Source organism: Pygoscelis adeliae, unplaced genomic scaffold (assembly GCF_000699105.1).
Source record: "Pygoscelis adeliae isolate BGI_AS28 unplaced genomic scaffold, ASM69910v1 Scaffold117, whole genome shotgun sequence".
Taxonomy (NCBI): domain Eukaryota; kingdom Metazoa; phylum Chordata; class Aves; order Sphenisciformes; family Spheniscidae; genus Pygoscelis; species Pygoscelis adeliae.
Window position 1 is genome coordinate 4,660,458 of NW_008825270.1, and position 10,365 is coordinate 4,670,822.

General features: G+C 45.6%; 2 protein-coding genes across 2 annotated transcripts in view; one reads left to right on the top strand and one right to left on the bottom strand.

The window, feature by feature from the left end:
• The first annotated feature begins 322 nt into the window (after nt 1-322).
• Nucleotides 323-4,811, top strand: PSMC3 (proteasome (prosome, macropain) 26S subunit, ATPase, 3). The gene is made up of 10 exons (XM_009329708.1): nt 323-447; nt 1,207-1,311; nt 1,406-1,468; nt 1,924-2,061; nt 2,188-2,331; nt 2,546-2,694; nt 3,198-3,294; nt 3,443-3,588; nt 3,776-3,857; nt 3,980-4,811. Exons 1-10 carry the CDS (start codon nt 325-327, stop codon nt 4,088-4,090), a joined length of 1,158 nt encoding a protein of 385 aa, XP_009327983.1. The 5' UTR covers nt 323-324; the 3' UTR covers nt 4,091-4,811.
• A 1,266-nt stretch (nt 4,812-6,077) lies between these two features.
• The window catches only part of LOC103921730 (transmembrane protein 178B-like), an 8,484-nt gene continuing 4,196 nt past the window's right edge, over nt 6,078-10,365 (bottom strand). Inside the window, exons 2-4 of the mRNA XM_009329743.1 lie at nt 9,518-9,631; nt 8,117-8,254; nt 6,078-6,322 (exon numbers count right to left, since the gene is read on the bottom strand). Of these exons, the coding sequence (XP_009328018.1) occupies nt 6,078-6,322; nt 8,117-8,254; nt 9,518-9,631 (497 nt within the window). The remainder of the gene's footprint in view (nt 6,323-8,116; nt 8,255-9,517; nt 9,632-10,365) is intronic.

The following is a 10,365-nucleotide window of genomic DNA, read 5'->3' on the forward strand; positions in this document are numbered from 1 at the left end:
TTATCTAGGTTATATCCTTCTCCAGGTTATATTGCAGCCCTGTAAGCAGATGCATTGATCAGGCTAAGGTTATCCAGTAACACTGGGAAGAAATTCCTTAGGGATATTGATTAGTTGGAGACCAGAATGGACTGCATAGGCTTGATTCCTAACCAGTTTTGGCTCATTTGCTGGCTTTTCCTCTTTTGATATTACATTTCCCTTTATACCCACTGTTTCCTCACGTTTTTGTAACTGTTTTACTTCTAGAATAATGTATGAATTTTATCTTGCCTTAGTCTTCTGATATTCTTATCTCTTTCTTCTGCGTCCTGATTCCAGATCATGAAGAGTGAGGTACTGAGAGTGACCCACGAGCTTCAGGCCATGAAAGACAAGATCAAAGAGAACAGTGAGAAGATCAAAGTGAACAAAACCCTGCCGTACCTTGTCTCTAACGTTATTGAGGTGAGAGCGGTGCGCTCTTCTGCAGCAATGTGAGAAGTGTGCGCAATACATACCAAGAGGGAGAAGGGCAGGGGAGGTCATCAGTAATTTGAGACACGGCATATTCTCAAACTACTGACGCTCCTGGAGCCAGGACTTTCAGGTTTTTCTGTTGGTTTTGTTTGTGACCTGGAAGTGCACATCACTTGTCCACTTCTTGTGTGGGTCATTCCTTAGGTGTTGGCTACTGTTCGTCTGTACGTAAGGTAGCCGTCAGAGGGTGACACAGCCTCACTTAGCGTAGACTTGGGCATGTGAAATTTGGTACGTGCTTTCTGAAACTTGTGAGACAGTGAATGAAAAGCAGTGGCTCTGTTACTACATTACCTTCTTTTTGTAATTGAGTAATTTTGCTGATCTGCTAAAAAATGCTGACAGTTTTCTATTTTTAAAAAGGGGGTTTGGTTTGTACTAGTGTTTTAGAACTTAATGAACTTAAGGCTTAATGTGAGCTGCTGTAATGGGAGGAGAAGTCGGTGCCATTAGCTACTACTTTGTTCTGGACTTTATAGCGTCCTTCTATGCGCTATTGCGTGCTGCTTCACGAGGAGAGGAGGAACTTAATTTTTATAGGAGGGCTTTAATGCTTTCAGGATTCTACTGCTGATGGATGATGGGAAGATTTATTTCTCCTACTGCATGTAATTTAGAAGCGTTAATCCTGGCGTCATCCTGCTAGCCTGGTTACATTATCATGAAATCTCTCGCTCTGGTTTTCAGCTGCTGGATGTTGACCCCAATGACCAGGAGGAGGATGGAGCAAACATTGACCTGGATTCCCAGAGAAAGGGCAAGTGTGCTGTGATCAAGACCTCTACGCGCCAGGTAGGACCCATGTGCCCAGCTAGGTGCGAGGAGTGCTGAAAAGGACCTTGTCCTAGTACGGCTGGTTTTGCTTACTCTGATCCCTTTCCTACAGACATATTTCCTGCCTGTTATTGGGTTGGTTGATGCTGAGAAGTTGAAGCCTGGAGACCTAGTGGTGAGTGATACTGTTGTGATTCTCAGATATAACGTTGGCCAGAAAATGACATATGTCTTGCCTTTTAGAAAGGAGACAAATCTGTGCAGATTTCTCCAAGACCATTTCTGTACTAAAACTTTAATAAAAAGGTATTATGGGCTCAGTCATATCTGTAGTATAGAAAAGTAGTTGGAAGGGGTCTTTATACGTACAGTTGGGTGCTGAACATTTAGATATCACCTAGTAAGCTTTCTAAAATCAGTCTTTTGTATTATAAGTAAATTGGGCCCCTTCCTTTTAAAATGTGCTAGGTTAGCTGTGGCGTTGTCCACTGTGCCAAGCTGTGGTGATTTGATGAGTGCCAGCGTCAAAGCTGGTCCTGCGTCCTTGAGGTCTAGTGAATCACCTTTGATTGCGTTCTTACTAATAGCTATCTGAAGGGCCTGTTAAAAGCAAAGGACTTGTGTTTACAGGGAGTGAACAAAGACTCTTACTTGATCCTGGAGACTCTACCTACGGAATACGATTCACGGGTGAAAGCCATGGAGGTGGATGAGAGACCCACAGAGCAGTACAGTGACATCGGGGGGCTGGATAAACAAATCCAAGAGGTGATACCTTATGTTTAGTTTCTGGTCTGACTGAGGACAACAGTCTTTGAACTTCAGCTCAAAGCAGGCAGCCTGGATCTGTGGAGTAGAATGGGTTTATGTGTTAATATTTTTCTTTTGCTGTAGCTCGTGGAGGCCATTGTCCTGCCAATGAATCATAAGGAGAAATTTGAAAACTTGGGTATACAGCCGCCCAAAGGAGTCCTTATGTATGGGCCTCCAGGAACAGGGAAGACGCTCTTAGCTCGAGCATGTGCTGCCCAGACCAAGGTAAAAGGAACCTTTCAAAGTGTGTGCTGCTGTAGAATAGTACCTGAAAAGGAATAAGAACACCACCAAGGGGAAGAGGGGTCATACACACAAACTGATGTTACAAAGGCTGGGATTTTCTTGTCTGCTTGCTTGTTTTAATTAAGGGCTTCTTGCAGTACTCAGAACTGACCCTATTGAGAAATGAGGCATAGGATTCTCTTTCACTTCCCAGGCTACGTTCCTGAAGCTTGCGGGTCCGCAACTTGTGCAGATGTTCATTGGTGATGGAGCTAAGCTGGTACGCGATGCTTTTGCTCTAGCCAAGGAAAAAGCTCCTTCCATCATCTTTATTGACGAACTGGATGCCATTGGCACTAAAAGGTGAGGTGCAGGCCATGTTGCAAAGCTCTTGGGAGCTGCCTAGCAGCCCCCTTTGCCTGTGTATGTGAGGGAAGCTTAGCTTAAAGCGTGGCCTATTCAGAAACAGAGTGTAAAGCTAATCACAGATAGCAGTTGCCACAAACCTTGGGCTCATGAGCAAAGTTCGTGAGACTCAGGATCTATCTGATGGTCTCCTGCTGTATAAAACTGTTTTCTGATAACTGCATCAGGCACATGGAGATGTTTACCCTCATTTACTACTTGGGCCTGGACAACATTAGCCCCATTCAGCTCTAAGGACATAATAAGACTTAGCTGCTGCTGACAGTTATTCTAGTCACAGTCCTCATCACGGTAGGACTTCCTGTAGTTTCAAGGAGGAATTTGGAAGACCTTGGCTAAGGAGTGTGAACTGCAGTCATTCTGTCTTTTTATGTGATTAAAAACATAGGGGCAGGGTGGTCAGGTTCACACTGATAGTTTTACCCTTGTTTCCTCCTCAGGTTTGATAGTGAGAAGGCTGGTGATCGGGAGGTGCAGAGGACCATGCTGGAGCTGCTTAATCAACTTGATGGTTTCCAGCCCAACACACAAGTCAAGGTTGGGATCTAGCAGAGAGTGCTACTGAGGTCCAGGGTACTCTAGCAGGGGATAGAAAACAATGTCCAGGGAAGAAGCTTGGTGGATCCTTGGGGAGGAGAGGCCTGTCCTCCAGGTGCCTCAGACTGATGACCCTACTTCTACTTAGGTGATTGCTGCAACCAACCGGGTTGATATCTTGGACCCAGCTTTGCTCCGCTCTGGACGATTAGATCGCAAGATTGAGTTCCCGATGCCTAATGAGGAGGCCAGAGCCAGAATTATGCAGATCCATTCACGCAAAATGAATGTCAGGTATGGATGAGGCATGGCCGCCTGGGGCTGTGTTTGTCAGTCATGACGGTACCTCAGGGCTGTGGAGTGGTAGGCGCTCTCTTTTGTTGAGAGCTCACTGTTGGGTTTTAAGGAAGCTCCATACCTTGGTTTTTCTATTTGGTACATGTTCTCAGACTTTTTTTTTCCCCCCTCCCGCTCGTATCAGCCCTGATGTGAACTATGAGGAACTGGCTCGCTGCACAGATGATTTCAATGGAGCCCAGTGCAAGGCTGTATGTGTCGAAGCGGTAAGTACTGCTCTACAGCAGCCAGCACTGACAGGAGGGAGATGTGAAAGCTAGCATGGAGTAATTACTTTGAACTGATGTGGTGCTCACATGCCCTCTCTAAATACTGTCTTGTTGGGCAGGGGATGATTGCCCTCCGCCGTGGAGCTACAGAGCTCACCCACGAGGACTACATGGAAGGAATCCTGGAGGTTCAAGCAAAGAAAAAAGCCAATCTGCAGTACTATGCCTGATCTCTGCCCAGTTAAGGTTGTGGCCTTGGCAGAGGACAGGACTAGACTGGACTGTACCACTTACTTTCTGTCTGGAAAAAATAAAGCATTTTTTTCCCTCTAAAAACAAATCCGTGATGTGTTGGGGCTGTCGCCCTTGCTCGGTGGTTCTACATCTGCAAAAGGGAAGGTGAGAACCTCCTCTCCACGGTGCCCATCATGCTGCCTTTGGAGCCTCCTGCTGCTAGAACTGGATTAAATCCTGCTCTGCTACTTCTGGATGAGGACCAACAGGTTATACTGCAGTAAGTGTACTTTGAAACTGATGATCGGCAGCTCACACAGCATCCCCTGTTTTTACGCGTGCAGCCAGTGAACAGACTGTACAGCTTTGTTAGAGGCTCTGAAACTTTTGAACTAACACTCATTTTGCAAGGGAGAAGTGAACACGATTCACACATGAATGAGGTTTTAACTTTGTTGTTTAAACTTAACTCTGGAAGCTTTAACACCATTGCTGATGTGTATGTGAGCTCTGGTGAATCAGTCTGGTAATTAGTCAGAAAGAATTCAAGGTTTCATCCACTGAGCAAGTCTTTCAGTACTTTTAATGCCAGTTGAGAATTACAACTTCCATTTAAAAATTACACTTTTCATAAATACACTGACTTTAGCATTAAGTATCTTACATGCCACTGTATTGTATTTTAAATACAATGTAAACATCTCCAAATGCTGGCCATCTCATCTTTACCTGTGCAGTTTTTGGACACTTGGGAGAGGGGCGGGGATGTGAGGGAAGAAAGAATAGATGAATGAAAGAAAAATGCACCCCAAAGTACTTTGGCTGATGTTCCTGAGTTAGCCCTAGTACTTGCACTGGTTCCAAGGTCCCTACTGCTCATTTTGGAGAGGGAGCTTGTTCCAGCGGAGCATGTGTGTTCTTGACATGCTATGCTCAGGGGGCATTTGACATTAGAAAGGGGTGAGCGGTGAAGTGAGCAGAAGCCACGCGTTCCTGAGGAAAATACATTGCGGTTCCTTTGGACGTTAATATTCGAGGGGGCTGTACATCTTCTGCTATTTTAGCAGTACTGCTATTTGAGCTTGGGGAGAATTACTCATCTCCTTTCACAGAACAGGAGTTGCACCCACAAGTTAGTTCGGGGGTGAAAGTTGATCCCGGCAGCTCAAACTATGACATACTTTCAGAAACATACCCTGGCCTCTAGTGGAGTAGTTATCAGCTGCATGTTGCATACATCTCCCCATTAAAACAAGGGTATGTTCACCAAATGAGTAACCTTACCTGTGTAAGAAGCTGAGGAAAACTTTCCCCTCCTTTCCTAAAGCCAGTAAGAGTTTTTTTAGAGTCTTGCTGCTCAGTTACAGCCAGCTCCTTTTGGAAACAGCTTTAGTAGTGAGTAAATAGCTGATACTGCAGCATGGAATAGCACAGATTTCTGATCTAAATGAATTAATACTAAGAATGGGCTAATTCTTTGGCCTAAACCTCGGCTTAGATCAAGGTTCTTTTGGGAAATGATGGCCTGAGCCAACACTAGACATGCCTGTTGCAAAAGTGTTCAAGCCAACTTCATGTAGCTCCTTGCCCTAATTTGGGTCTGAATTACACAGACCTGCAGCAATAGAGTTGGTGCGTAAACATCCCTTACAACTGGACAATAACAGGACCATGGAGGTACAGTTCAAAAAACAGCACAAAAAAAGACACAGCCTTGGACTTAATCCCTTGTAAACAGAAGAAAAACAAATCAAAAGAACTGTTCCCCTTAAACCATCAATGAGCAAATCGGCAATAATTCAAACCTGGAGTTACTTGCAATGTCCTTATCCACGACTGGAGGCCGTAGCAGCATCCCATGGGCTGGTATTTCCACAGCTATGGCACTGCTCTCCACACGCTGACGTGCCACTTCTTCCTGGTGTTAACCCACAGCTCTGCCCAGGCTGCGCTTTCCAGAGTCTCTCCTCACTCCCTCTGAGGTCACACAGCCCCATTTTCTTGTCTGGGTTTTTGTACAGATGCCCGAGAAGTGTTGAGTGATGGGGCCAATGTGCAGAGGAACCCAGCCAGCAGGGTAAGGCCCAGGCCTCCCCAGGCACAGAACATGGACCAGCCATAGCCATGACTGATGTCCTCTGGCAGCCCATAGACGTAGCGAGGATAGCGAGATAACTCAAAATTGATCCCAGCTACGCATGTGCAGAGTGAGATGATACAGCATGTACCTGCAGGAGAAAAGCAAGAGGGTTCTACAATGCCCTCAGACAGGTTAATTATGCTCTGGGATTTTCGAAGTTATGAATTTTCAAGATCAAGTTACCCTTTTTTTTTTCGTAGTCCTATCAGTCACTTTCTTACAAGGCAGGGGGAAAAAAAAAGGCAAAATACGTAGGACTACAGGATACCTCACTTCAGAAATAACCAATATTGCCTTAGCGCTCTCTGTTGCTATTTTGAACTCAGTCACATGTCATGCTTCACTTCTCCTGAGACTTTATTTATTTCCAATGACTAATGTCACCGGGTTCCGGACGGTACTTGGGCAGTATCTCCTATGCAAGGTAAATAAATGAAGCCCAGGGCTGTGAAGTGCAGCACTGCTTGGTTTCTGCTAGGAACATCCAGACTCCTGCCAGCTGTAGCCTAGGCCCATAGAAAGTGCCCAGGTTTTTGTCATCCGCTACACGCTCACTAAGCACCTATATAGAGGAGCAAAAAAGCCAAAGAACCTTATAACGCAAGGCACTCCAGTATGTCTGATATACACTAGTACACTGGACTCAAGGTGATCATTTTATTCTCGCCAGCTCTGGCTCTGTGTCTAAATACTGACGACAGCTCTTAGTGCTGACAGCATGCCCATCATGACGGTAAGTGCAGAAGCACTCGAAGGGGATCTAGTCTACCTGTTCTACTTATAATACTTTACTCTCTCACTGCTGTGCAATAAAGAAATGAAAATGTTCCCAAAGGAAACTGCAGTTAAGCAGCACGTAAGATGATCAAGGACAGCACAAGCCTAACTTCCAGCCTTTCTAGCATCATGCCATCTCAGCAGGGTGGTTTTCTGTGCAGCTGCCCAAAAAAAACACTCCTTGAGAAGGCTCACTTATGGCAAGGGAATATTCTTCTGTCCCCGTCCTCCCTAAAAAAATGGCACCAAACCAGTGTCACACCTACTTTAATTGATACAGATGCTGTTACGTCACCAAGTTCCTTGCTTGCATCCATTATAGATTCTGACACTGGGCCTCTAGGGTAGCAGCTCTGGCTTTTAAGTAGAGTCTCATTTTTTCATACTTGAAAGTTGCCTATTTACTGCTTGCAATTTAAGAATCCCCATCCTTGCAGCATCTCAGGAGCTCACCCTTTTGGTGCATTTGTTGCTACTATGCCCCTTTCAAATAAAGACAAAACACTGCCCGTTTTTTCAGCTGAACAATCAAAGTTCAGAAAAACCTTTGGCCATGCAGAACGTCTGCTCCCAGCCAGGAGGAACAGATGTAACACCCTGGGCAAGCACTGAGCTCATGTCCTTACCACTGGGCCAATGTTCTCCAGGCTTGGCTGGGTTTGGACTTCATTGTTTTACCCAAAGGTGTGAACATCTTCTTTGAACAGCAGAAAGGTGCTTTACATCATTGATTTTTTTTTTTCTTTGTTAAGATTCCCTAGGGAAAACTGAGCTGAGCTGCCTGACAGGAACCACAGGCTCCACACAGAGCAGGCAAGAGGACTGTGCTCATTGTGCACACGGTCCCTGTGGCTACACACCAGCTCTCCAGAGCAGAAGGCTCATGCGTACATACAGCAGGGTCTACTCAGAGACGTGCACATACCCATGCAAGCACAGGTCCTGTCCAGTGCTGGAAGTGGTAACTCTACGCTGTGCTGATGGTTTGCTGCACTAAAGAGTTGCTTCGTGTGTTTGCTGTGGGTTGACTTTACTTCTAAGAGCACCTCCCCAGCCAGCAATACTGACTGTGGTGACTTCAGGAGTAGAAGTGAAAGGCTCTCACCTCCCATTAGGAAGAGCAGCCCAGCCACGTACTGCATGAGCTCCTGCTGTTTGCAGCAGCCCAGCACACCAATGATCCACCCAAACAGGATGATGGAGACTGCCATGCCAATGAAGCCAGCTGTCATCCTCCGCAGATCTGAGGAAAGAGAAAGGAGAAAAGCAAGAAAGAAGACGTGAACGTGGCGGCACCCAGACAGGACAGCCAGGAGAGAGTCCAGACAGATTTAGATTTGCTGATTCTAAAGTTTATACTTCACCCATGGACGACGACTCCTGTAGCTTCTTTGAGGTAGACTGCCCATTACACTGAAACCAAGGGAATCCAGCTAACGACTCCCTTCTGCTGGGCACTGTGCAACTAGAGAGCATTTCTGTCCTTATCAAGAGGAATACTGGCCAAATATTCCCCAACATGGGACAGAAGGGGTGCATTATGAATTCGGCAACGATTTGTAAATGTTAGTACTGCAAGGGCTTTTATTTGTTTGTTTGTTTGTTTTGTGGTGCGTTTCTTTGGGATGGAGTTTGTTGGGTGAATGTCTGCTGAAAATAAATAGAAATAAAAGAAGTGAGAGGGGACACTGAAGCGAAGTAAAGGACTAAGCGCATGGAAGGCAGATAGTAGTGTGAACTGGAAAGAGGAATAGTGGGAGGACAGAAGCAGACAGCAGATCAATACAGTATGACGGGAACAACTCCAGTAACAAGTGCTAAAAAAAAGCTTGGGCACCAGTGATATGAACAGCACTTTGTCATCCATAATACAAGTGCTGTTCTTGTCTCTTCCTAGTTCAGTCTCTAGCTGGATTTCCTCAGCACTGAGACTCACATGACAGGGGCTAGGCAGAATTATGTGAGACAATAGAACAAGAAAACAGAGAGAGAAGCAGGAGCAGAAAAAAAAACAAATCCGTCTCAGTGACAGGCTACAGGTCAGTCATCTGTGTGGGAAGGACTTGGCCATGAGGCAGCTTGTGGGCCAGGAGGTGGTAACAGGAGGTTGCAAAGACAAACTGAGAAGTTCCCTAAAAGAGCTGGTTGCCAGGGAGCTGCACCAGGTCACTGGTTGTGCACGCAGGAAAATGCAACAAGCTCTATACACGGTGATGCAGCACCTTTGCTGTAAGCCAGCTAGGAATTGTCTGTCCCCAGATCCAGAATACAATTACACCTTGCAACACACTACACACATGCCTGAATTCCTGAATTCACTGCTTTAGCCCCTCCAAATCTCGTGTCCCCTTCCAATTATACTGTCAGCTGCTTGCCCTTCCTCAATAACCAATATGTATTTATGCTTAGAGCCTAGTGACAGCTAGCTGATTCAGAGCCCTCACTAGACATTGCATTAAGGCATTAAGTAATCCAACAGTCTTATACACTGCTTTGGGTTACTTACGGAGCGCATGCCACTCATCCTGCCGGATGGTGTTCGTGATGTTAATGGGTAAGTTGCGAGGCAGAGAGCTGGAGGTGTAGTGGTACTTCACAGCAGTACAGCGCTGAATAACTCCTGTGAAAGAGACATCAGTGTGAAACAGCATGAAACCCCTGTGCCTTGCACTTGCTGCCGAGTTGGCTGGCCCAGCAGAGCTCACACAGGGGAAGCTTTAGTTCAATAACAGAGCAAGTGTACCCAAAAAAGAGCTGTTTACTTCAAAGGCTTCGGGGATTAGGAAGGGAGGGAGCCTTGCTACAAAGAAACACCAGCAAAGAGGGAGCAAGGTGCTGACCCAGGCAGGATCCAGGAAGGAACAGCTGAAGGTAAACAGTAATAATAGTCATCAAAAACAGCTCCAGAAGCTTCCTAGAGAAACTGGTATGATCTCTTTGGGATGGCTGAGGAGACAAGAACGTGGCTGAGTATCAACAGGACTGCTTTGTCCCTAAGAAGACAGAGTTGAATCACTTTGAAAATTTTGAACGAATGCTGAGAAGTGAACTGCATGGGAGAAAAGTTTGCATTCACTCCAGTAGTCATTGGCTCTTTGCTTTACTTTCGGTGAACAATAGTACCCAAGTAGGCTTGTTTCCATTTTAGCTTAAAGAAAAGTGTACCCCAGATGCAAATGTGAACATATATGCACGCTCTTGTTGAAAGGGATTTTTAGTTTAGAAAACAACCAAAACCAGAGATTGGTGACGAGTGGCATCCTGCAGGGGTCCGTATTGGGACCAGTACTGTTTAATATCTTCATCAATGACACAGACAGTGGGATCGAGAAAAAAAAATTCTATGATTCTATG

Excerpts from the sequence above, each read along its gene's own strand:
- PSMC3 (XM_009329708.1), top strand. The coding sequence starts at position 325 with ATGAAGAGTGAGGTACTGAGAGTGACCCACGAGCTTCAGGCCATGAAA. Across the intron at positions 1,312-1,405 it reads TCAAGACCTCTACGCGCCAG|ACATATTTCCTGCCTGTTAT; the intron begins GTAGGACCCATG and ends CCTTTCCTACAG. Across the intron at positions 2,062-2,187 it reads TGGATAAACAAATCCAAGAG|CTCGTGGAGGCCATTGTCCT; the intron begins GTGATACCTTAT and ends CTTTTGCTGTAG.